The sequence below is a fragment of the Neocloeon triangulifer genome, unplaced genomic scaffold (genome assembly GCF_031216515.1).
Source record: "Neocloeon triangulifer isolate White Clay Creek 2 clone unplaced genomic scaffold, ASM3121651v1 ptg000022l, whole genome shotgun sequence".
In the NCBI taxonomy this organism is placed as follows: Eukaryota; Metazoa; Arthropoda; class Insecta; order Ephemeroptera; family Baetidae; genus Neocloeon; species Neocloeon triangulifer.
In genome coordinates, this window is record NW_026775562.1 from 3,157,059 (window position 1) to 3,181,211 (window position 24,153).

General features: G+C 39.7%; 6 protein-coding genes across 7 annotated transcripts; 4 read left to right on the forward strand and 2 right to left on the reverse strand.

Moving 5' to 3' along the window:
- The first annotated feature begins 1,246 nt into the window (after positions 1-1,246).
- On the forward strand, positions 1,247-3,542 carry LOC132204382 (alanyl-tRNA editing protein Aarsd1). Its single transcript, XM_059632869.1, has 12 exons — positions 1,247-1,387; positions 1,559-1,626; positions 1,695-1,811; positions 1,907-2,066; positions 2,126-2,218; positions 2,271-2,404; positions 2,463-2,576; positions 2,630-2,757; positions 2,820-2,886; positions 3,041-3,132; positions 3,200-3,346; positions 3,399-3,542. The coding sequence occupies exons 2-12, from the start codon at positions 1,588-1,590 to the stop codon at positions 3,526-3,528; spliced, it is 1,221 nt and encodes a 406-aa protein (XP_059488852.1). The 5' UTR covers positions 1,247-1,387; positions 1,559-1,587; the 3' UTR covers positions 3,529-3,542.
- Positions 3,543-3,713: 171 nt separating this feature from the next.
- On the forward strand, positions 3,714-8,846 carry LOC132204381 (uncharacterized). 2 transcript variants are annotated; one of them, XM_059632866.1, is made up of 9 exons: positions 3,714-3,872; positions 4,555-4,890; positions 5,236-5,611; positions 5,666-5,978; positions 6,059-6,449; positions 6,667-7,013; positions 7,100-7,331; positions 7,389-7,739; positions 7,796-8,846. In XM_059632866.1, exons 2-9 carry the CDS (start codon positions 4,576-4,578, stop codon positions 8,780-8,782), a joined length of 3,312 nt encoding a protein of 1,103 aa, XP_059488849.1. In that variant the 5' UTR covers positions 3,714-3,872; positions 4,555-4,575; the 3' UTR covers positions 8,783-8,846. The 2 variants fall into 2 exon arrangements, with proteins under 2 accessions (XP_059488849.1, XP_059488850.1); XM_059632867.1 differs by having other exon boundaries at positions 3,718-3,872; positions 4,564-4,890.
- Positions 8,813-10,401, reverse strand: LOC132204383 (brachyurin-like). Its single transcript, XM_059632870.1, has 7 exons — positions 10,291-10,401; positions 10,055-10,196; positions 9,772-9,946; positions 9,437-9,603; positions 9,281-9,382; positions 9,090-9,229; positions 8,813-9,030 (listed from the first exon to the last, which is right to left on the reverse strand). The coding sequence occupies exons 1-7, from the start codon at positions 10,339-10,341 to the stop codon at positions 8,857-8,859; spliced, it is 951 nt and encodes a 316-aa protein (XP_059488853.1). The 5' UTR covers positions 10,342-10,401; the 3' UTR covers positions 8,813-8,856.
- A 412-nt stretch (positions 10,402-10,813) lies between these two features.
- On the forward strand, positions 10,814-13,984 carry LOC132204351 (neuroendocrine convertase 1-like). Its single transcript, XM_059632819.1, has 12 exons — positions 10,814-11,030; positions 11,086-11,187; positions 11,247-11,360; positions 11,415-11,564; positions 11,708-11,873; positions 11,929-12,104; positions 12,159-12,288; positions 12,353-12,444; positions 12,711-12,811; positions 12,878-13,096; positions 13,151-13,302; positions 13,353-13,984. The coding sequence occupies exons 1-12, from the start codon at positions 10,860-10,862 to the stop codon at positions 13,556-13,558; spliced, it is 1,779 nt and encodes a 592-aa protein (XP_059488802.1). The 5' UTR covers positions 10,814-10,859; the 3' UTR covers positions 13,559-13,984.
- A 1,484-nt stretch (positions 13,985-15,468) lies between these two features.
- LOC132204272 (calcium-transporting ATPase type 2C member 1) lies at positions 15,469-22,480 on the forward strand. Its single transcript, XM_059632671.1, has 14 exons — positions 15,469-15,696; positions 17,021-17,406; positions 17,465-17,723; positions 17,784-18,120; positions 18,176-18,357; positions 18,412-18,671; positions 18,729-18,997; positions 19,050-19,198; positions 19,260-19,426; positions 19,483-19,668; positions 19,725-19,872; positions 19,927-20,022; positions 20,079-20,220; positions 20,280-22,480. Exons 1-14 carry the CDS (start codon positions 15,520-15,522, stop codon positions 20,417-20,419), a joined length of 2,898 nt encoding a protein of 965 aa, XP_059488654.1. The 5' UTR covers positions 15,469-15,519; the 3' UTR covers positions 20,420-22,480.
- LOC132204273 (probable cytochrome P450 305a1) lies at positions 21,665-23,874 on the reverse strand. The gene is made up of 9 exons (XM_059632672.1): positions 23,717-23,874; positions 23,319-23,573; positions 23,086-23,231; positions 22,705-22,959; positions 22,535-22,649; positions 22,299-22,479; positions 22,134-22,251; positions 21,940-22,081; positions 21,665-21,889 (listed from the first exon to the last, which is right to left on the reverse strand). Exons 1-9 carry the CDS (start codon positions 23,796-23,798, stop codon positions 21,711-21,713), a joined length of 1,473 nt encoding a protein of 490 aa, XP_059488655.1. The 5' UTR covers positions 23,799-23,874; the 3' UTR covers positions 21,665-21,710.
- Between the last annotated feature and the right edge of the window lie 279 nt (positions 23,875-24,153).

Here is a 24,153-nt window from a genome sequence, read left to right on the forward strand (position 1 = left end):
CAATTAATAAAATCTGAAGCGGTCTAAAAGGAATGATTTTCCTAATTTAGGACTATGAGTGAAATTTTCTTATTCAGAAGACCTCAATTGTGAATTTTCTGTCATTAGTCCTGAAAATAAATTAATATCTGATATACTTCGTGGGATAATTTTAATGTTCCATCGAAGCGTTGCTTGTTTAATTACATCGTCGAGTTTCATTTCTTAAATGCTGGTGCGAGTTTCATTCGGAACCAATTAATAAAATCTGATGAGGTCTAAAAGTGAGGATTTTCTAAATTAAGGAGTATGAAATGACTTTCAATTAAAAAATTCCATTTGGTGTAGACAAAAACTTTGATTTTATTTAAATTTTTGATTAAATTAAATTAGTTTAGATATTATATAAATAAAATTAATAAAGATTTAATTTGTGGCAATAGAGAATTTTTTTGACATGTACTTCAAAATTGACAATTTGTCAGATAAAACGAAGTTAATTCAATAATAAGCTCTATTATTTTAGTATTAATAAATAAACAATATTAAACAAAGAATACAATTTAGCCTTTGATTGTTTTTTTTTAAGAATTTCAGCAGATATTAAAAAATAATTAATTTGGAAAAATTAATTGCTTTGAATACTCCTTTCGATTCCTTTAGGTTTTTATATTACTCTTTCAAATATTTTGTCTTCTCATTTTAGTCTTTCATTCATATGTGCTCTGCGAATCCATAATCAATAAAGCGCAAATCAATATATTTTTAATCTGCAGGTTTTTAATTTCAACCTCTATCACCAAGTTTTTTAATTTTTTTCAAGTTCTCCGCTAAAATTTGGCTAAATTAACTAAATCATCTAAAAGGAAGAAACTTTCGTTACATTTTAAGTATAAAATTCTAGCTTTTTTCGTCCTAAATTCATTCATTCTACTCTAATTTTTCTGTTTGAAAACGAGCCAAATAAATAGAACAATAATCCAACTTTAACGGCTTTAACCGATCGGCGCGTACGATTATTGCCGCTAGTCTTTTCCATTCGCGCTGAAAAAGTCGATGGCACCGTCAATTTTAAAATGCCAACCTAATTACTTTTTCTTATTTATTGAAAACTTTACATCAACTCTGGAATTAAAGGATTTTTAAATTTTTTATTTCAGTAATTAAATTTTATTTAATTTTTGCTATTATCTTCATTGAAACTCTAAAATGTAACTATTTAAATATTGCAGTTAATTTTTGTAATGTTGGTATGCCTTGAGCCCTAGAACAACACCAGAGGGAAAAACCCCCTTTTGTACATACCTGGCCGGCTAGTTCATATTTAATAACATTTTTCTGCGATAATTTTGTTGTTTATGAAGTTTGCCGACGACAGCAGGTTTATCAGAGTAATCGGATCAAACTGGTAAATATAATAAGCTTAAGTTTATGGTAAATTAAATGCTTGACTGCTAATCATCCTGCTGAATTTGGTTAAGCAGATGTAGCCGAGCCATAACTTTTTTTAATTCAAATCAGAATTTTTTGATTGATTTAATCGGATTTTTAATGTTTGTTTTCTATATTACAATTTCAGCTATTTGAAAACGAAATAAAGTGAATAAAATGGTCTTTAAATGCCAAGAAGACAGTTTTCTTAAAACCGTAAGTTATTGAATTATAAATTAACTATTATGTATAGGTTTTAAATTGAATCTGTTTTTGTAAAACAGTTTAGCACCGTAGTCAAATCGTGCAAACCAGTTGAAGTGCAAATTGATGGAAAAGCTAAGAAATGCTTCGAGGTTGTGCTGGAAGACACCATTATTTTTCCTGAAGGTGGAGGCCAGGTAAAAATTTTCTTACTAATTTTATCAAAGCCAATATTTTCTAAAATTATTAAAATTAATTTACCTTATGAATAAATTTTTTACTTATAATTTAGCCAAGCGACATTGGTTACATTGACCAAATGAAAGTCCTGAAAATGTGCAGAAGAGGTGCCGAAGCCGTCCATTACATGGACTGCTCCTTCAGGGAAGGCAACACCGCTTCCCTCGAAATCGATTGGGAAACGAGATTCGACCACATGCAGCAACATTCTTGTAAAAAACCTAAATTTAAATATTATTTCACCGATTATATTAATAAAAAAAAAATACAGCCCAACACTTGATCTCGGCCAAGCTGCAACAAATTTACAAATTTCCCACAACCTCTTGGTCACTGAACAAGGATGACACCATGGTTGAATTTGGTAAAAGTTTTATCTAATTTGTGAAGCAATTTTAATATAATTTTTTGTATAGATATTTCCAACACCCCGAAGATTGATTTACTCCGACTTTTGTCTCAATTGGAGCTGGCAGTGAATGAGGAGATCAAAAATAATTCTCCTGTCAAAGTGACTCTTTTTGAGCCCGGTGACCCTGGCCTTCAAAAGGTTGCAAATCACCTTCCCATTCTATTTAAAATTTTGAAATTCTGTTTTGATAATTTAGGCTGTAACCCGAGGTCTTCCAGCCGACCACACTGGACCCATCAGGGTGGTATCGATGGTCGGGGACGAGAACATGTGCTGCGGAACACACATTGACACTCTTTCTCGGCTTCAAGTACTACTTTGCCTTTTTATTTTGAATATTTTATTGATAGGTTTTTACTTCAGATGGTTAAAATTGTCTCTATAGCCCCTGTAAAAAAGAAAGTGCAACTGCGTTTTGTGGCCGGAGATCGAGTGTTGAAGGATTTCAATGTTCGGCTTGCAAGGGAGCGCAATTTGTCCAAATTGCTCCAGTAAGAAGTTCAAAATTTTTACTTGCTGATCAATACCTATGGAAAAATTACCAATGTTTTAGAAATGGAGCAGCTGATCATGAAGTTGTTGTTTCGAATTTGTTGAAAAATAGCAAGCTGCTAGAAAAGGTATGATTAATTTATTTAAAACAAATATTTTTAATTATCTGGTTTTGGCCAAATTTTTCAAATTTACAAAACTGACCAAAATTATTTTGATTTCTTTAAAAACAAACAGGTTGTGGAATTTCTACTGAATATAAATTGAATTTTTTTTTTTCAGAATTTAAAAGAATGCTCATTGGAAGTGGCGTCACTGATGGCCAGGGAAGTGAAAGAGCAGAATCCACCACCAAAATTCATCTGTGTGCACAGGTGGGTAATCAAATCCCACTGAAACTAAATTTTAGATAATTTCCTTTGTTCTTTTACTTATTGTCAGGAAAGAAGATGCAAATGGTTTTGCGAGAGTCTTTCTGTCTGAAGTTGGCAAGGACGTCATCAAACTTCTGACTTGGGGAGATGAAAAAGGTGCTGGGCAGATGATTTTCGAAGGGCCGGAAGATGTTGTTGCTGACTTGGGACCCAAGTAATTATAGCCCACTTATTGAAGGTATAAATAACAATTTTGGTTCGTCCAGGATTTGCGAAATTCTTGGAGGCAAAGGCGCTGCTAGGGGCGGCAGATTTCAAGGAGCGGTCAGCGCACTTAAAAACAGGCCCAAAGCCACGCAATTGTTAAGCGAACACTTTGAGCTTGTGCAGAAATAAATTTATTTAATTATAATGAACTTTGAAGATAACAAAACAGATTTTAATTTTGTTTGCTTATTTTTTTAAAAAAAATAAGTTTTAACTTTTCTTTTAAATATTTTGAATTTTTTTTTCTTACGAGGGGAAATTGAAAAATGCAAGGTGGGCGCCTTTTACTTTTGTTCCGCTCGTCCGTGGCGCTTGTGTGAATGGCGAAATCACAAAGGGGCCTGGCCGATGTGGGTCTAAATTTAGTGCCAATCGACAAGAGAACGAAACGCACCATTATCATTTTTGAACTTCTTCTTCTCACTGCCGGTCGGCTGACATTGCAGAGTTCACGAACCTCGGGGACACTCTAGGTGAGTTCCTTCAATTTCCTTTTTCTTCCAGAAACATGAATAATTCTGAAGCCGCACGTCTAATTCATTTTTTGTCAAAGGAGGCTTTATTAATTTGGTAAAAAAAAAATGGTGAATTTTTTTCATTAGAATTAATTACTTTTCATTCGTACAAAATCAGCTTTGTTATTTTGTTGTCCACAACATTTTCATTCTCCAGATCAATTTCTGAAACAGAACACCGCGCTCACGCGAGAAATGTTTGGCGCGCGGCCAAGCATTCTCTCGCCCCGATAAAAAGACAGGTTTTGTTGTGTTGGGGGCGCTTTATTTTCGTCTCGCGCAAAGTTTTGCTTTTCTGCGGTGGACGATTGAAGTAGTTAAACAATGATTGATTAAATACTCTAATTGAAAACAGAAATTTATTCAAAAGTTTTAAAATAACGAGAAAAAATTTAAATAAATTTATGAGACTGAAATTAAATTATTATTTTTCTCTCATATTGAAATCGCCAAACTTGTATTTTTAGAAATAAAACAATTGCAAATTATTAGAATTGAACTAATTTAATTTTTCTTTTTCAAAAACAAAATAATACTAAATAAAAAAAATGTAAAATTAACCTAAAAAACGTTTAATTTTTTTATAAGAGATTGAAAGTACTTTTTATTTTTATAAACATTCCTCAACATTATTCTTAAGTTTGTATAGGACCGGCTGACGATGGCCGCAGAACTGCTGACCCTGACAGAGCGGCAGCTGCAGCTGAGTTATGAGGAGTCCGTGGTGGCCGAGCAGCTGCAGGCCGAGCTGCCCAACCGGCCAGGTTGGATGCCCCTGCTTCACGAGGCGGTCATCGAAGGGGCGCGTTCCGCAAAGGTGCCCTTCTACAACCTGACGACCAGGGTCATCGACCAGGTGCCCTTCAGCTCGAGGCGGCTGGTGCGCGCCCTGACTCGCGTCAAGCAAAACATCGAGGCCGTCCGAGCTGCCGGACTTGGAAAGAAAAGTGTCCTGGAACAAGCTGCAGCTCAACAGGTGCACAAATTTTATTAGAAAAAAAGTCTTTCAAATTGTGTAATTTTTCTTATTTGCGATACAAATTTGTTCCATTTTAAAAGTAAAATAAAAAATAGGGAAAATAAAAATAATTAAATATATAATTATAAATAAAAAATGAAGGAATAATTTAATTTAATATTTGTATTGTTCCCATTTTCAAACTCTTTTCTAATTTTAAATTGCCGCTTCATTAATTTACGAAATGAATAAAAATAATGTAATTGATTCCAATTAACTAAAAATAATAAAACTTTTTCGAATTTTGATATTATTTTACATTTAATTAGTAAATAAATTAATTGCGTAAATATTATTCTTCAGGCCGATGCCAGATTGGAAATGGCGTGCAAGTTTTTCACTTCGATCGGGAGGCACATCCTGCAGAACGTGGCGATGCGGCCCGATTTTCGCGACGACAGCGAGTGGGAAGAGCCCCTGGCAGGCAGCCTCCTGGTCGCCTCGGTGGCCGCCCTGTACGAGAAACCGTTCGGCTCCACCTCTGGCGAGTTCAACAAAGGAGTGCTCAAGTGCATGGCCGTCTCGCGCCCGCCCGGAGTTCCTCCGCGCAGAATCACCGACTTCCACCCTCCGGCAATCGGGCTCGAGTACTCCAAAATGATGCTCACCACCGCCAACTTCCATCAGGGTCTCACCCATGACGTCAAAAGGGCGGGCATCCTTTCAATTGAAGTCAAAGGTTTGGAAAAATATTTAATTTTTTATTTAATTTTGGTATTTATTTTTATTCAAGGTGAAAAACGCATAACTTGCGCCCTGTCTGGCGACGCCACCTTTGAGAACCTGGGCTTCGGCTTCGGAGGCGACGTCATTGGCATCACCTCCACAGGTCTGAGTGTCACCGCTTATGACATCATGTTGAAGCAGGAGGACTCGATCAAGGCCTATCAGTATTTGGGCTACCTTATGAGGGCCTACGAAAGTCTGATCGAGATGACGGCCGAGGGCGCCCTGCAGGCCACCACTGTCCACAACCAAATCGCCGAGATCGATTGCGAAGCAAGAGTGGCCAAGACAGGCAAATTGCTCATCCAGCAGAACAACTGGTAAGAAAATGATTAATTTCAAACAAAAAATGAAAATTTCTTCTTGTAAAAATAAAATTTTTTTATTTTTTATTTTTAAGGTACGGCGTTCAAATTGATGACTGGGTGGACATAGTCGACGGCACCGACATCCCCAACACAAGGGACTTTCCACCGAATTTCATCTCCGAGCGCTTCATCCTGCCTTGCGCCGGAAAAATCCACCTCACCTGGGACCTGCAATACACTTCCTCCTCGTTCTCGGCGTTCAACAATTGGGAAATCGAGCGGCTCAGGGCGTTCTACGAGAAGACCAAGGCGTTCGTCTTCTACAGCGGCCTCAACACGGTCTACAATATTCGCATCGGCCGCATTGACTCCAGCGTGTGCGTGATCAAGTGTCCCACGAACAGGAAGACCGTTTTTTACACACCACCGCCATCATCGTACATCACTGGGTACAACCATTACAACTGCACCTATCACTTTAAGGTAATTACTAGGGGCAAATCAACAACTGCAAGCTGCGCCTATTTTATTTTTTCTTTACATCTTAAAATATTTTTGTCTGATCTAGTTAATTATTTGATTTAAAAAATATTTGAAAACTATTTTGTATTTTCAACTTGAGAAAATTATAATGTAAATTTTTTCTTAATATTTCTTTTTAAAATTATTTTTAATTCTTTATTCCTTTTTTAATTTCTAGGGGGTAGGAGCAAGTGTGGACATTGTTGTGCACAACAAGCCGGACGGCAACAACAAGCTCCTCCTCGAGTCAACCCAGGGCGTTTCTACCTGGATCGTTCGACATGAGACTGTGCCAGACGAACCCCTTCTGTTGAACGAGTTCAAGGATGACCGCCTGGTGCTCATCTTAAGTCTGGTCATCATCACAGTCCGCGAACCTGAAAAGAACACCCTCATCTTCCAGCGCGGTCTCATCTCCTGCCGCTACGACCCCACCTGCAACCGTGAGTGGCCCACCGTGAGCAGCCAGTGGGTTCATTTAAACAAGGGCGACCTCCAGAACAGCCTCGAGAAACTCTGCCTCAGGTTTGCAGATTTTTTGTTATCATAAAGAGCAAATAAAGTATAAAACCAATTTTTAATTAATTTGAATTATTTTGACATTTTTGTAGGTTTGATGTGCCTCAAGTGACCGTCACTGGTGTCCGATGCATAGAAGGGGCAACAAATAAAGATCTTCCAGACATCTCCCTTTCGTACGACAGCCGTTTCAAATCTCTGAACGGCCTCACCAAAGAGGGGTGGCTTTTTTCTGGCCCTCCGCAGTTAGTCGACCCAGAGGATGCGTTTAAATTGGAATGTGTTGGCGCCGACCTTGCTCCATTTGCCAAAATTCAGACTAAGGTGTAGAAAACCAATTTTTTTTATATTCAAATGTGCTAAAATTCTCATTCCCATTAGAACTCGCTGGCATTCACAGATATGATCGCCCTCTTTGGCGCAAAAAGGCCTTCGAGGAAGACGTGGACCGTGACTGACTCAAAACTGGGCATGTACGGTGAGCACTCCGAGCCCCACGCAGAAGCCGTATTCCGATCTCTGAGCGGATTCGAAGTTTCGTGCAACACCCAGGATGTGGTGCTGACTGAAGTCGAGTCCAAGTGGTTCCAAGGGAACATTTCTAAGGAGCGCCTGCAACCTCTGGCCGACGAGTTGCAGCAGTTGCAACTTTTCCCGGAACTCGAGAAAATCATGACGGACAATTTGAGAGTCGATTTCGGAAAGCATTATGCACACATTCTCAGACATAAGGTAATAGAAAATGAATTAAATTTAATAATTTTGCTAATTTCAATTGAATTTTTAAGGGTTGTCCCGTTTTTCTGGCGCCAAAGAAACTGGAGTACTTGGGCCTGGTGGGAGGCGTTTCGCCCCTGCTTGTGGATGACGAGGAAGGTGTGGCCTACACAAGTCCCCTGAGCCACGAGTGGAGCAACCTGGACCAGCAGCAGGTGTCCACAAGCCAGGTCTTCTCAGGCGTGGGCAAGCTGAAGAGCGTCGAGGACCGCTACGACCACTTCAAAGTCCGAAATGAAACCGAAATGCTGTTCCAAGTAACGGATGACCTGAAATTGGACGTTGTGTCCGTGGACGACTGCAGCCGCGGCGTCGAAGACCTGCAGACGCAACTGGACAAGAAAGTTTTCTCGGCTTGCGACATTGTTTGCTACAATTCTGCGCCACACAACGTCGCCTTCCTGTACCACCCGTACCTGCAGAAGGTGTTCAAGCACCGCCGCCTGCGGAGCAGCAAGTTCCTCTCCTGCCTGGGACACCGGGACGGCGCCATTTTCGTCTTCGACGCCAGCCAGAGGGCCGTCTTCAAGTTGACGGACAAGACGGAGGACGAGTCGGCGTTCTGCGTTTGCGCCGCCGCCTCCCGCAAGAACGACACCCTTCTGCTGGAAGGGGAGGAGCTGGAGTTTGAGTTGTACAAGTTGGAGGGGCTGCACGGCGTGTTCCACCAGCTGCAGCAGGAGCGGAGTGCCCTGCAGCTGCACCTGGACGAGCACAAGGGTGTCCGGTGCGTCTTCCAGGCCTCGTGTCGCGACGAGTCGGCCAAGGAGATCTACGTCGACGTCAGCGGCGCCCGAGTTGAGAATCTGGACACCTCGGTGGACAAGGACAGCGACGTCGTCGCCACCCACAACGACACCAAGTTGATCTTCCTCTCGGCGGCCGCCAACGACCTGAGACCGGTCGCCGTCAGGGTCTTCCTGAGAAACTCGAAAATCTTCAACCGATTCCCGCTGACGGTTTCGCAAGCCTGCAATTACGTCGCCCCGTTCGCTTAGGAAAATTTTGATTTAATCGTATAAGACGTGTTGAAATAAAATGCACTCTGGTCTTTATTGCTAATTGCTTGATATTAATCCTCAATTTTCAACCCGGTGTGATCCGAAATGAACTTCAGGTAGCTGCTGACCCTGGTGAAAACCTGGGGGAAGCCGACGCACGATGATGGGTGGCTGAAGGACACAATTCCAATCTGAACGTTAGCCCCGTTGGCATCTTTATAGGTCAAAGGTCCGCCGCTGTCTCCCTTTATTTTTTATTAATTTTTGCTTAAAACTGCTAGAGTAATTCAATTTTTTTTTTTACGCTGCAAATTGCTTTTTTATCAGATCCACTGATGCAAATCATGGTGCTTTCAATTTCCCCGTACGTCGCGGCGCAATCGGAGTTTGAGATGACTTTTCTGTCGTCCAAGTAGTTGAGTTCTTTGCTGATTTTCGTGCTTTCTGAATTCCAAATTTTCTAATTTTTTTATTGAAAATCAACGTTACGAATACTGTCAGATGTGAGCCCCCAACCGGCAATTGTGGCGGTCGTGTTAACGAATGTTTTGCTCGCATCGGAAGCGGTCGGAAGTTTCACGGTATTGATGAACGAGTCTGTGTGATTTGAAATGCATTAACGTCCAAAATAATTCTAGCGACAATAATTACTGGATGACACTTTTCTTGGTAATTTTATGATGGCGATGTCGTGTATCAGCAACTTTTTGTTGTAACCTTTGTTCACATATTTTGTCTTCGACGTCATGACGGTTCGTCCACTTTCTGATCGCGCCTGAGAATTTTGCATGCCAAGGTAGACGACGAATTTCGCAACACTGGAATCGAGTAAAAATTTTCTTGATCTTTCAAAACACTTAAGGCATAAGTTAAGGCATAAATAAATTTGTTAAAAAAAAGTGTGAAAAAAGTTTCAAATTGATTAAAATGAATACTAATCCATCAAACGGTAAAAATAATCATCTTTGTGATAATAATCGATATACTTTTTAGCGCAATGAGCCGCGGTCAGAACTGCATTTTCGGTAATGAGAGAGCCGCCGCAAAAGGCTGAGCCGTCTCCAGTTTTTATGCCTGCGATCCACGGAATCGTCCCTCTCGAAGCCTTGGTGCCGCCGACGATGTACGCCGTAATCCGATTTGTGGGACGCCCAGCATTTGCTAATTTTTTTGCAATTATAAGTACATAATTTTACGATGTATGCAACCGGCATGACATGGAAGAAGCGCCGGTTGTCTAAATAAGCAAGAATATAAAGTTTTGATTACGTTGCGCTGGCTTTGTTCCAGTTGGAATTCCGTCGATTTGCGGTTTCGTCTTTTCATCGTACGCTTTCCGCTCGGCGTCCGATTTGAACTCCAACTTCTTCACAATCGGACGTGTTACCCTGGTGTATTCGTCTCCGAGAGTCTGACAATTTTGCAGAATTTTTTCATCATTAAAAAAGAGAATTGTCAAATATGTTTGGAGAGAAATAGATTAATAAATTCCAAATGCAAATGACCTGCTGTGTAAATACGGTTGTGCAGAGGAATGCAACCAGAAGAAAGAGCATAATTTAAAGTAACGTCGACCTCGCCATAGATGTGCTGCGCCAGCAACCAATCACTCGGCGCAAACTGTGCCGTATACAGGATGCTGTCATCATATACACCAAAAATCACTACGTCAGTCAGAAAAAATTTTTCCCGTCCTCGCTCGGTATTCCCTTTTTCAATATAAACTTGTTTGATTTATTATTTGAATATTCAGTACCACGGAATTCATTTGCGAGATAATTATTTGTGTACAGTGTATAATGACAAGTTGACAATGAAAAAATATTAACTTTGTAGGTGTAATTAATTTTTTCTGTTCAGTGTATTTTTTTCAAAAATATTTTAAAATAAAGGTGCAAAACCTTAAAAAAATTTCATCACTAGCATGTAACTTTTTAAATAGGCAGGTTTTGAATTTTATCTCCATTTCCGTTGCGAGTGCGGTTTTTTTATATCTGCACCTTCGAGCGATAAACTTATTAATGTCCGCATTTATTTGTACTTCCGAGATGAAAAGTTTTCAAGTCTGAGGAACATGGCAGCGAGCAGGCTCGCTTGCCTTGTTCTTTTCTCAAGTGCATCTTTGTCTGTGATAAATTGCGACGGGCCGCACATCTTCAGTAACCACTTTGTTGCAGAAATCGAAGGCGGCGATGAGCAGGCCCGAAAAATGGCCTTCCATTACGATCTCAGACTGATGAACACGGTACTTAAATTTATATAATTTCCTGTAGAAATAATTTTATTTTTTACAAGTTTAGGATTTGTTTCCGAATTTCTATCATTTCGTTGATCACAAGCAGCCGAAATTTAACAGATTGCCATCTTGGAGAACAACCCGAAATCTCAGATCTCACCACAAGGTTAAGATTTTTAAATTAAATTTTTACTTAAATTTTTTTATAAAAACGAAAAATCAAAGGTGAAATACGTGGAGCAGCAAGTTTTCAGGCACAGGAGCTTGCGCCGGCTCGAAATAATGCCATTTGAGGATCTTTATTTCAGTGATCCGTACTACGAAAGGTTGTGGTACCTGGTAATATTAATTATTTTGTTCTTTCAAAATGTATCTTTAATTAAAATTTTAAAGCACGGGCGTGGTTTGCACAAAGATGGGAAGATTGCTCAGAATATCAATGTGGAGCCTGTGTGGGAAAAGGGCATCACAGGTCATGGAGTGACCTTATTTGTTCTGGACGACGGTCTGCAGGCGCGAAATAAGGAAATCGCTCAAAATTACGTGAGAAATTTTATAATAATAATATTTATTCTTAATTATGAGGTAAAGGAAAAATTTATGGGTGAGATGTTTTTTAAAATCATTTATATCGAGAGAGCCTTAAAAAAGTTTAACAAAAATTTAATTATTCGTAATAATTGAAGGAGAAGACGAACAGTTGGGACGTGAGTGACATAAACCACCCCATGCCGTCACCTGCACCCAGAAACCCGTCGGATTCGCACGGAACCTTTTGTGCGGGGGCTTTGGCCGCCGTGGCGAACAACTCAGTTTGCGGAGCCGGCGTTGCTTTTGGCGCCAGAGTTGGAGGTGAACATTTTTTTTAAACAACAAATTTAATAATAAATAAATCTGTAAAAAAAAGGAATCCGAGTTTTGGGCAAAAGGGTGCTGACCGACGTGCAGGAGTCGCTCGCTCTGCGCCTCTGGTTGGGCAACGGCGACATCGCGAGCGCCTCTTGGGGTCCCAGGGACAACGGAAAAACCGTCGAGGGCCCCAAACGCCTCGCCAGAAAAGCACTGAGAGATGCTGTGATCAAAGTAAACCAAGAAGTTCAATTGAATAATTATTAATTTTAAAATTTTTATTAAAAGGGTCGTCGTGGAAAGGGTGCGATTTTTGTTTGGGCCGCTGGAAATGGGGCGATTTCAAAGGACAACGCAAATTTAGATGGGTACGCATCCAGTATTTACACGATTACGATTGGCGCCCTTTCTTATAATGGTATGTAAAATTAACCTAAAATTTAAATTAAAATTTTCTTATAATTCCGTTTTTATAATGAAAGGGGACGCTTGTGTTTATTCCGAGCCAGGCGCCTCAGTGATGACGAGCATCGCAGTATCAGGGAAAGGAATGGGATTCATTGGTGTTTCAGTCGTAAGTTTTATTTTCAACCTGAATCATAGTTTTAAACTCATGGAAAAGAGTCTATTTTACTTTAAAATACAAATATTTATATTCAAATTAGTATTTAGGAAAAAATTAGTCATTTTCCGAATAATTTTAAATTATTATCCTACAGAATTAATAATTAAATAGACTAGTAATTTTTGCGTTATCAAATTTATGATAGTGCTGAATAAATTTGAGTTCAAAAGTAATTTTTAAAACAAAGTTGCTTTTGAACACAATAATTCATTTAGGTTGTGCCAAATTTGGATGGAACCTGCAAACAAGATTTCCAAGGCACTTCAGCCGCGGCACCGATCGCTGCAGGCATCGTTGCCTTGATGCTCGAGGAAAAGTATTTTTTTTTTTATTTTTACTTTTTAAAAGTGCAAAGTTTTTGAGGTAAAATGCAATACTTTAGCCCTGACCTGACTTGGCGTGACGTGCAGCACCTGATAGTGCTATCGGCGCAAAGGTCGGGCACTCGCAGCGATTGGCGAAAAAACGGCGCCGGACTGGAATACAATTTGCGTCAGGGTTTCGGCGCAATGGACGCCACGAAGCTCGTGACCTCTGCCCGAAATTGGAAAAACGTCGGCCAGCAAGAAATTGAAACTGCCAGCTTCGGAAAACTTTATTTGTAAAATCGTCCAAAGAAAGGCGATAAAATATATTTCAATCAAAATTTCAACAGACCTGTCGTATTTCACCCGTTGAGCAATAAAACTTTCGAAATCGAAGTGGCAAGAAGTTCCAAAATCAATCGACTGGAACACGTGATTTTGTTTTTGACCGTGCAGCATGGAGATCGCGGCACCCTCGAGATCTTCCTTACCTCACCCTCTGGTATAAAAATAAAATAAAATCGAGTTTTTTTTTACTAAAAATAATTCAAGGAACTGATTCTCAATTATTGACAAGACGGAAGTACGATAAGAGCGACAAAGGGTTTTCCAATTGGCCATTTATGAGCGTCCACTTTTGGAATGAAAACCCGGCAGGAACATGGAAAGTGACTATGAGCAATTTTGGTGGTGGCAGTGGACAAGTGCTAAGCGCAAATCTGATTCTATATGGTCATTGGGTTGAATCTGATCATTAAAAAGGTTTTTAAATTAAATTTAGATTAGTTAGAAAAAAATCTATTTTTTTTTAATTCGCTCAAAAATGAATTCTCACATTGGATCTTTTGTGTCACTTCAAAATAGTTTTTTTTTTTAATTATTAATTTCAGTCAAATCAAGTCTTTAAAACATTTATTGGAAGGCCATGCGAGATTATAGGAAATTCGGCCATTATTTTTGTAAAGACTTAATTTGACTGTCCGTAAAAAGCGAATTTTTTCCATTTTTTTAATTTTTAACTGAAATTTGAGTCTGAAAAAGTCGCCTCTTTATTAGAGGAAAAACTGATTTTTTAACTAAAAAATAAAAAAAATGAAATCGGAAAAAGCAATTCCACATAATAACTCAAAATGAAACAGATCTCATTAAACATTATTTGTTTATAAAAAATTTGTAATATTAAATAAAAAAAATCAGCCGAAAATCGTATCTTTTTTTTGTGTGTCTATATTTTTGTAAATTTGAAAATTTTTGATCCCGCACAGACGGCCGGTCTGGAAAAGTGGGGCAGTCGCAATCGATATACGCGCGCTAGGAAAAGCAAGGCGAGCACACACTCGGTCAAATTTCCACTACGGAAAGCCGCGGCGTCGCCATGGAAACGACAGGGCCGGCCCTCGGCGAATTCGCAGAGCTCACACAGCAGTTAGTCGGTCGTGTTCTCCGTGTTTTGCCGCACTTCAAACTCGCCGCTTGCGTCATTTTGCAACTTTTCCGCCTGAATATTTTTTTGCCAGAACGGCCGTCGTCGAAAAGGCTCCGTTTGGTTAAATTTAATTATAATCGGGACGATCTCCGGACGTACGAATATGTTGCAGTAAGCAAAGTTGTGAAATTTTGGTGCAGAGCGAATCGATTTTTTGTGACCACTGGAATTGGGACAGCACCGTCGCCGCCACCGGCACAAGAGATTCCGCCGAGGAGACATCATGGGAAAGCCGGAAAAAGAGGAGCCCGTCCAGCAGATCATGGTAAAAAATTAAAAAAAAAATTATTGTTATGTAATATTTTATTGATTTAATTTAAATTCAGTTCTCCGCAATTAATCCTAATTTGTGGGAAAACAAATGTGTTTTTTTCTTGGCCAATTCTCTTGTTTTGCCAGTAGAACGTGGCAGAAGGAAAAAGACTAAAGTCACGAACGCTCTATAACTTGCAAAACGCCGCGACTGCTCATATCTCACTCGGAGGAAAAATATATGAGAATTGCTTCGTGTGCACATTCTCAAAACAAAGGCAATGAGAAGCTTATTTGAATAGCCTATATAAGTCATTATTGTCCGAACAGAACTTTTCACTTTTAGACTCTAGATTTTTCTTATCAAAATGAAAAGTTCAACGAGACATTATTTTATCAACCCTCATTTCCTGCGTTCCCCTGCATGAACATAGGTGCGATAAAAGTGAGGCTACGGTTAAAAAAAAATTAAAATATCCACCGCGTAATTTAATTGCGGCCAGCCACGTAATAATTATTGCGTTAAATTGATATTTTTAACCACAAGAAACAGTGATAAAAATTATTCATTTAATTAGAGTACAATTTAAATCAATATTAAATTAAATATTTAAAAAGCCGTCGCGTTTTATTGATCTTATCGATCCGCGAGCAAACGAAACAATTTATTTAATGGTTCTTCTCTCTCACGTAAAAGGTCCTTCATCAAATTTTCATTCAAATTATCGCACGCCTCCTCTTTCTTCATTGTTATTCCACTTATTCCCATATTAAAATATGCATCTGATCAATGCCGCGCGTGTTGTTGATTTGCGTCACCAGAGCCGACGAAAGTCTCTCGTTTTGATAGTGAAATATTTATTGGATAGAGTTGAAAGTCCACAAGAAAAGCGGCCGCTCTGTTTTTGAGAGCTTCCAGTTTGAGCCGCAGGACTTTTCCCGGTGGCGTTTATATTGTTTCGTTGACAATAGAGAAGCGAAATGGTGGCTCGGGCAAGGCATTCAGTCAAAGAGCACCCGACGCCGCCCTTTCTTGAGGACAAAAAGGGTAAAGTCATAGGTGGACCGATGAATGGTCTCTTGGCCGGCGTCAGAGACTATCAGATCGAAGATGAGATTGTTTATCAGCAAAGATGCCAGATTATCCGAATCAATGAGGTATGTTTGATAAGGATTACAAAATATATTGGTTTTCTATAATTTTTAATTTTGTCATTTTACTATTATTTATATTAATTAGGGATTATAATTAAATACCTCAGAATCTTGGCCAAAAAGGAAAGCGGAAGAATTTTTATATTCTTTTTGATTTAATACTTTTCAGATTTGAAATAAAAATAGTTTCTCGTAGAAATAATGGTATAAAAGTTGTTTTTATTCTCAATAAATAAAAATTTCGTAAAAAAAATATGCAAATTTTACAGTAATTTGCCCATTAATTAATAAAATGAGTAATTTCTTATGCGTGTTGAATATCGTTTCTGAATGCTCGAGATTAAACGTCAGACGTGAACGGAGATTATTTATGTAGTGTGCCGAGATAAAAAATACGAGCCACCAGGCATACATGCACACATTAGATAAGCCAGCGAGCAAAAACCCACGATAACAAGAGCAGCGCTATAATTTTCTCACTCTCCCACGCAACTTCGCGATTCTCGTCATTCCACCACATTTGTTGAAAACGACTAAATTAATATGCTTTAGCTCTTAAATGTTTTTGCTGTTTAATTAAATCTGAAAAAAAAAATACGTAGACAATGAATGGCCACAAATACCAACCCCTGTCTCGGAGCTTGCAGGTACTTTAAAATTTTTAAGAACAATATTTTATTCATAATTGCTTCTCAAGATTTATCGGAGAAACCAGGAAATTTGAGAGGAATTAAATTTTTTGTAATATTATTAATCCACGTGCTTTTGGCGCGCTTTTCTTTGAAGTCATCGATTGAATCAGTCTAGAATTTTGTAGAGTAAGCAAAGGAGTTCATGAGATCAGTAAACTTCAAACACATTTTATGCCTCATTTTATTTATCAATATGTCTATCCTTTTAAAAGTACTTAATTCACCAAATTATTTGTATTTAATTAAAACATTCTCTCATGTTTCTTCAAAATGGTTTTAAAGTTTCAATTGATGCTTAACTCCTCTGCGCACTCCCCTATAAATAAGTGTCATGTCCACCTGTGTATTGACATAAAAAAATTATCGTCTTTGTCATGTGAAAACTCGGCTAATTACACGTTAAATTGTCAACATATCATCACTCGGTAAAAATTTTCAACCGCAATGGAACGAAATCTCGCCTGCTGAGTGAATTCGGCACGAATTCACCCAGCTTAAGACAGGTAAAGACGCAAAGAAGGGCACAACCTCATCGATCCACCAGGGGCTCTTTGTCTCATTCTTCGCTGATATCACTTTCCTCCCCTTTTCTCGACCCTTCTGATTGCACTAAATCTATCTTGTCCATTTTGCAGAGCGAGGAGAAGTCCGAGATGTGGCTCTCGACGGGTGAGGCCTCCAGCCTGGGGGCGGAGGAGGTGGCCGCTCGGCTCGACACGCACCTGCACAACGGCCTCGAGTGGCGAGAGGTCGAGCTGCGCAGGCAGCTCGCCGGGTTCAACGAACTCACCGTCCTGGAGGAGGAACCCACGTGGAAGAAGTACATAGAACAGTTTCGCAACCCTTTGATCATGCTGCTGCTGGCCTCGGCACTGGTCAGTGTGTTAATGCGGCAGTTCGACGACGCCGTCAGCATCACGGTGGCCATCATCATCGTCGTCACCGTCGCCTTCGTCCAGGAGTACCGCTCTGAGAAGTCTCTGCAGGAACTGACCAAGCTTGTTCCTCCAACTTGTCATTGGTACGAAGAGACAAAGCACAAAATAATATTGAATGGTTTATCAAAATTTGTATTCTAGTTATCGAGAAGGCGTTCCGGAATTTTTCCTGGCTCGGAATCTGGTCCCTGGAGACATTGTGAACCTGAACGTTGGAGACAGAGTTCCTGCCGACCTCCGATTATTTGAAGCTCATGGTCTGGCCATCGACGAAAGCAGCTTTACTGGCGAAACAGAACCCTCATCAAAAGTCACCGTTCCACTTTTGAAGACAAACGGACACACCTCGAAAAGGAACATCGCTTTCATGGGCACTCTAGTTCGCTGCGGAAATGGAAAAGTAATTACTGAAGCTAAAATATGAATGGGAATTCTCATAAATTTTTACTTTACATTATAGGGCATTGTGATTAACACTGGTGAGAAATCTGAGTTCGGAGAGGTCTTCAAAATGATGCAGGCTGAAGAAGCACCGAAGACCCCGCTGCAGAAGAGCATGGACAGTCTCGGAACAATGCTGTCCTTCTACTCCTTCTGCATCATTGGCTTCATCATGCTGCTTGGCTGGTTCCAGGGCAGACCTATTCTTGACATGTTTACGATTGGAGTGAGTTTGGCCGTGGCTGCCATTCCAGAAGGTTTGCCCATCGTGGTCACTGTGACCCTTGCCCTGGGAGTGATGCGGATGGCAAAGAGAAAGGCCATTATCAAGAAGCTTCCAACTGTCGAAACTCTTGGTACATTATTTTATTATTGTGAATTGTTATATTTTACAAAGAATATTTTCTTCAGGCTGTGTGAATGTCATCTGCTCGGACAAAACAGGAACCCTGACCATGAATGAGATGACCGTGACCCAAATGGTCACCTCAGAAGGTTACGAGGCTGAGGTTTCGGGCGCTGGCTACAACAATCGAGGAAAAGTCCACGCTGTAAAAGAAGGCACCAGAGACTCCTTTGTCAACATGCTTGAAGTGCGATGTTTATTTATTTTGGATTTATATTTTTACAACCTTTTTACCTCTCAGGTTGGTTGTGTCTGCAACAATGCTGTCATTACTGGAGAAACTCTGCACGGACAGCCAACCGAAGGCGCGATTTTGGCTGCGGGAATGAAAATTGGTCTCTACAACATCACTGACAAATACATCCGTCTGCAAGAGTATCCCTTCAGCTCTGAAACAAAAATCATGGCAGTCAAGTGCATTTTGGCCGACCCCTCCAGAGACGATCGTAGAGAGATTTTCTTCGTCAAAGGTGCTATGGAAAAACTTCTCCACCAGTGCAGGTAAATGATTTTTTACAAAAACCAAATGAAAATGATAATTTTCATTATAAAATTAAGATATTACTCTGAAAATGGACGAGCAATGCAATTATCATCAGAGAAGGTACAAGAATATCTGGCAACTTCCTACGAAATTGGTCGCAAAGGTCTTCGAGTTGTTGGAATGGCCAAAGGTCACACTTTGCAAGAGCTGATCTTCACTGGTCTTGTTGGAATCTGTGATCCCCCACGACCCCATGTCCGAGAGGCCATTCAAACTCTGATGGGTTCCGGAGTTGAGATCAAATTGGTTACTGGAGACGCACAAGAAACTGCTGTGGCCATTGGTAAACATAAAAAATATTAATCAAATAAATTAATCTAAATTTTCCTTGCCAGCTGGAATGGTTGGTCTTGACACTATGCACATGGAATCTTTATCTGGTGATCATATCGAGAAAATGACGGAACAGCAACTCTCACAGATTGTACCACAAATCAGCGTCTTTTACAGAGTCACACCTAGACACAAATTATGCATTGTTAAGGTATGGGCCTTATTTAAAATAAGTTTGAAGAAAAAATTGTAAAGAACTGTTTTCTTACCAGGCCCTTCAAGCTAATGGAGTCATTGTCGGAATGACAGGTGACGGCGTCAACGATGGAGTTGCTCTGAAAAAAGCAGACATTGGAATTGCCATGGGCAAAAGTGGCACAGACGTCTGCAAGGAAGCTGCTGACATGATCCTAGTCGACGACGATTTCGAAACAATCATGTTTGTTTTTAAACCTAGTCAGGTAAAATTATTTTAATCGTGAATTGTATTTACAGTGCTGCTATAGAAGAGGGCAAGGGCATTTTTTACAACATCAGGAACTTTGTACGCTTCCAACTCAGCACCAGTATTGCAGCTCTCTCCCTTATTGCGCTCGCCACTCTGATGGGCATTCCGAACCCTTTGAACGCTATGCAGATTTTGTGGATCAACATTATCATGGATGGACCCCCTGCCCAAAGGTAGAGAAGTGAAACTCCAAAGAAATTATTTTTGCTAATTTTTTCTCTAATTTTAGTCTCGGTGTCGAACCTGTGGACAAAGATGTGATTAAGCAAAAGCCGAGGGATGCAAAAACACCAATGATTACCAGAGCAGTTATTATCAACGTCATCATGTCAGCTTCTATAATTATCTTAGGCACTTTGTGGGTGTTCAACCGAGAGGTCAGTTTTTCTATTGCGCTTAGTGAGAATGGAATTTAATTTCAATTATTTAAGATGAGTGACAACAAAATCACCCCAAGAGACACCACCATGACTTTCACTTGTTTCGTTTTCTTCGACATGTTCAATGCGCTCAGTTGCAGATCTCAGGTAGGATTATTTAAAACCTATAATTATTAATGATTTCTTATGAATGAAAATTTCAGACAAAATCCATCCTTGCTGTGGGTTTTTTCACCAACAAGGTTTTCCTGATTGCGGTCAGCCTGTCTGTCATTGGCCAGCTACTTGTTATTTATTTCCCTCCCCTGCAACTAGTTTTCCAGACTGAAGCTTTAACTATTACTGGTAAAATTCACTTAAATCTCTTTTTAATTAAGCTAAACATTTGATTTTTCTTCTTCCAGACCTGATATTCTTAGTGTGCCTGACCTCAACTGTCTTTTGGGTGTCGGAAATCAAGAAATTCGTTGAGCGACAAATGGAGCGCCGCTCCGCCTCAACCTACTACCCCAGCGGCAAGGAGCACCTGCTCGAGTATGTATGACAGTCGGAGACCGGCGTGGACGAAAGACCCCACGTTGACTGAGAACAGCGTCGCAGGGACATTGTCCCGCACATAAAACTAAAATTTTAGCCCAAAAACTTATGAAGCTCAATTCAAAAATATTAATGTAAATGAACTTTTGTTTTGAAAGTTTCTCCTACTCTCGAAATTGAATTTTCCTGAAAGTATGGAATCGCTTGTCATTTTGGGCTAAAATTTTAGTACGCAAGAAGAACGAAGCCGCTCAGCTGCCGAGTAAGTAACAATTGGATAGTGACAGTTACTTTTGAGAAAATGAGAATCAAAATGTTGGCCGCCAAGGTGAGACTGATTTCTCACTGGCTTGGCAAGTGAAGCACAAAATTTGCACAGAAAATGTAAAACTATTAGCTACGAAAATAATATCATAGTTCATCATGTGCAACAAAGATTACGGGCTCGCATTTCCACTCATCCGGTTTTCAAACAACTTTTATTTTGAGCCTTTTCTTCTTCAGCATTTTATCACAGCCATGACTTGGAAATACTTAGTAGATTGTAAGGTAGCGCTTTTTCATACATAATTCAATCTCATTTGAGCTTTGGAAAAATAATCATTATGTGCCATTTGGTGTGAAACTTCACTTTTTCAATCATGTATGGATTGCTGGAATATTTCTGTAAGGGACTCACCCTATTGTTGAAAATCTATTTCCGTTCTAAATCACACCTCCGAGCATTTGCAAATATATTAGCAAACCCTATTCCCTAGCAATGCAATTTGCATAAAATTGTGATAATACTTTTATTGGAAAATTACACTATTTATGATTGCGTGAGTGTGCAATAATTTCTCACTCGTCTATCGAAAGGGCTTTTGCTAATTATATTCCTAGCCTGTTCACTAATTCTACTTGTATAACTGTTATAACATAGAAAAACACTGATAATGTCACTGTTGCCAGAGCCATTCCACGAAAAAGTGTTTCAATTTTGAGTCGACTTGATTGCGTTTCTGTCGCCTCGTTTGTTACTTATGTTTGGTGGTAATTTTTAATTCTCGTGCGTAAATAGAGTTGTGATGCTTTTAACAGATTTTAAATTGCGAATTATTAAAAAAAAGAATGCATATCTTGTTCTGTTAAACAAACAAAAAATGATATTTTGTTAAAATGTGCAAAGTTTATCGGTGTACACTGCTGGCAACTTTGGTGAAAAATGTTAGGTGCCCAGTTGAATCTTGAAAAATACAATGGAAAAGTTTAAACTATATTTTTTTTTATTGAAATCTCTTAATTCTGTTTAACAAAAATTAGCTATTTCTAGCCTTGAATACTAGTTGGTGTTTTGGGCAGGATGCAATGATTCCTGGTAGCGATGGCGGAATGGCATTGAATGTTGGTGTAGAGATTACAAACTTCTGCACCACAGCGGCCACCAGCATGAAAATGTAGCTTTTGGCCAAGGTTTCACCCAAACATCTTCTCCTCCCTGTTCCATTTATTATAGTAATGTAAAAAATTATTTGAGGTAAAAATTACCAAGCCCGAAAGGCATGAGCCACTCGTCACTCTCCAGGACTCCCTCTTTTTTGATAAAACGCTCCGGCCTAAATTCCTCAGGGTCTCCCCAGTGTCCTGAGTCATGGTGTAATGACCACAGGTTGATCAAAATAGTAGTGTCCTTTAATTAAAATGAAAATTAATTTCCTGCCTTTTTAAACTAAGATTTATACTTTCGGAATTGAGTATCCCTCAAGGTCTGTGTCCCTGAGTGCCCTTCTTGGTCCTGCAATGGGGACAATGGAGCTCAATCTATTCGCCTCTTGAATCACAGCACCGGTATAAGGCAGCCTAAAAATCAGTTTTATATTTATTTTATTTTATCAAAGTTATTTTACTTTGACTGGTGAGCCAAAGAAGGGGGAAGTTGCGTCCCAATCACACTGGAAATTTCAGCAAATGCCTTTTCCTGCACTCTGGGGTTTAGAGCCAAATATAAGAAAATGAAGTCTAGAGTTGTGCTGGTGGTTGTTGAGCCGGCAACAAACATGTCCAAAACCACCATGACCAGTTGGTCATCTAATTAAAAAAAAAAAAAAAATTATTGAAAAATAAATTATAAATTGATTTAAACCAGAAAAAGTAGACTCAGGGTTGCCTTTGCGCTTTTCAATCTCGGTCAAGTAGGCGTCGATCAGGTCACGGTGCTCATCTGAGCAGTGAGATTTTTTGTGGCTCCGAATGGTCTCCTGGAAATCAATAGAGCATCTCTGAATGGGCTGATACGGCAAAATGAACAAAAACCATAAAGAAAGCGTTCAGCTCGCTATTGACGGTGTTGAGCAGGTTGAAGCCGCTGGAATCGGGAGCGACGAAGCGGAGCCACGGAAACTGGCTCAGCACCCCTCCGGACATGTCAAAAGAACGAGCTCGTCTCTTCATGAGCTCGAGCAGTCGTCCGAGAGACGGGTCGTCGTCGCTGAACTTTGTGCCCGCGGTCAGCTCCCACAACACAGACATCACGCCCTGAGCAAAATCGACAAAAGCTGGTTCACCAATCTGAAAATTAATATTAATTTTTTAAAAAATGGATAAAATATAATATTGTTGAAAATTTAATTTTGTTTTCAGTTCACAAATATTGCAGTATTTTAATGTATTGTATTCTAATTATTTTTTTCTCACATTTTGGTCGAATTGAGAGATTGCTCTTGAGACTTCATCCCTGATCATGCATTCCATGGTGCTTTTGCCAAAGCCTAGGCTGCGCAGGTGGCGCACCGCAAAGCTCCTCTGCTCTTGCCAGTGCGCGCCGTCAGTGCAGGTTATACCTTTTATTTGAATGGATTATCATTGTTTTCATTTCTATATATGTGTATGAACATTATGTAATTTGCATTGGTTTTTTTTAAACTTACCTTTTCTGGTGCCCATCGACCTCATTCTTATGAAAAAGGTGTCCGGGCGTCCTTCGAACTCCTCTCTGGTGAAAATCTGCTTGACGGCGTGGTAGCCACTGACGGCCACGACCGACTGACTGCCCAGCCGTAGACCGACCACCGGAGATTTGAATCTCTCCGACAGCCATAGGAACACATTGTGTTGGAAACCGAGTTTTTTGGTCAAACTCTTCAACTGGGGCGCGCAGCCGACAAATGGCAACCAAGGGGGGCCTGAATATTTATAAATTAAATGAAATAGTCTTGAAAATGAGCTAATGGGATTTATATTAAGATAAAAAGTAAATAATTTGCATCTTTTGTTTTGACTTCAATGATTAAGGTTGTTATTTTCTTTTTTAATCAAATAATCATACCTGGAGGGAAATTCTTCGGTTTGAGCGGCGCATACAAGATAAGGAGCAGTAGAGCAATGCATACCAAGACCAAGGTGATCATTTTGGCCCAACGAGAGATAAGGCCAGCTGGGTGGCGGCGTGACTGGACTGATGGGCGGAGAACAACCTTTAGCCTTAATCAAGAGATAATTTGGTGCGCGTCGCCTGATTGGCTGATTACAGCCGGCCGGTCGCGTTTTTTATGAGCGCCTCAGCATCTCTGCTCAATGCACCCGGCTGGCCTTGCGCTTGTGCAGACCTTGAGCCGGTTCTATTGTTTAACTTGTTTCATCCGCTTATTGTTAGAATTACATAACAAATATTTTTGTCAAAACTATATTAAAGAAGGAAGTTTTTGGAGACAAAAGCATTTTTTCTTTTTATTATTTGTGTTGTGTTGTTCAATTTTATTTGTT

Bases quoted from the DNA above. Each gene is read 5' to 3' on its own strand.
- LOC132204381 (XM_059632866.1), top strand. From the start codon at position 4,576: ATGGCCGCAGAACTGCTGACCCTGACAGAGCGGCAGCTGCAGCTGAGT. The intron at 6,450-6,666 runs GTAATTACTAGG...TTTAATTTCTAG, and splicing joins ACTGCACCTATCACTTTAAG to GGGGTAGGAGCAAGTGTGGA. The intron at 7,332-7,388 runs GTGTAGAAAACC...CATTCCCATTAG, and splicing joins TTGCCAAAATTCAGACTAAG to AACTCGCTGGCATTCACAGA.
- LOC132204273 (XM_059632672.1), bottom strand. From the start codon at position 23,798: ATGATCACCTTGGTCTTGGTATGCATTGCTCTACTGCTCCTTATCTTG. The intron at 22,650-22,704 runs GTTTTTGTTCAT...ATTGATTTCCAG, and splicing joins AGCTGAACGCTTTCTTTATG to GAGACCATTCGGAGCCACAA. The intron at 22,082-22,133 runs GTATAAATCTTA...TTTTAATTAAAG, and splicing joins AGGGATACTCAATTCCGAAA to GACACTACTATTTTGATCAA.
- LOC132204382 (XM_059632869.1), top strand. From the start codon at position 1,588: ATGGTCTTTAAATGCCAAGAAGACAGTTTTCTTAAAACC. The intron at 2,067-2,125 runs GTAAAAAACCTA...AAAAAAATACAG, and splicing joins CCACATGCAGCAACATTCTT to CCCAACACTTGATCTCGGCC. The intron at 2,405-2,462 runs GTTGCAAATCAC...TTGATAATTTAG, and splicing joins GTGACCCTGGCCTTCAAAAG to GCTGTAACCCGAGGTCTTCC.
- LOC132204272 (XM_059632671.1), top strand. From the start codon at position 15,520: ATGGTGGCTCGGGCAAGGCATTCAGTCAAAGAGCACCCGACGCCGCCC. The intron at 18,358-18,411 runs GTGCGATGTTTA...TTTACCTCTCAG, and splicing joins CCTTTGTCAACATGCTTGAA to GTTGGTTGTGTCTGCAACAA. The intron at 18,672-18,728 runs GTAAATGATTTT...TATAAAATTAAG, and splicing joins AAACTTCTCCACCAGTGCAG to ATATTACTCTGAAAATGGAC.
- LOC132204351 (XM_059632819.1), top strand. From the start codon at position 10,860: ATGGCAGCGAGCAGGCTCGCTTGCCTTGTTCTTTTCTCAAGTGCATCT. The intron at 11,031-11,085 runs GTACTTAAATTT...TTACAAGTTTAG, and splicing joins ATCTCAGACTGATGAACACG to GATTTGTTTCCGAATTTCTA. The intron at 11,188-11,246 runs GTTAAGATTTTT...GAAAAATCAAAG, and splicing joins ATCTCAGATCTCACCACAAG to GTGAAATACGTGGAGCAGCA.
- LOC132204383 (XM_059632870.1), bottom strand. From the start codon at position 10,341: ATGCTCTTTCTTCTGGTTGCATTCCTCTGCACAACCGTATTTACACAG. The intron at 9,383-9,436 runs GTAATTATTGTC...CAAATCACACAG, and splicing joins ACCAAGAAAAGTGTCATCCA to ACTCGTTCATCAATACCGTG. The intron at 9,230-9,280 runs GTATTCGTAACG...TTTGGAATTCAG, and splicing joins TTGGGGGCTCACATCTGACA to AAAGCACGAAAATCAGCAAA.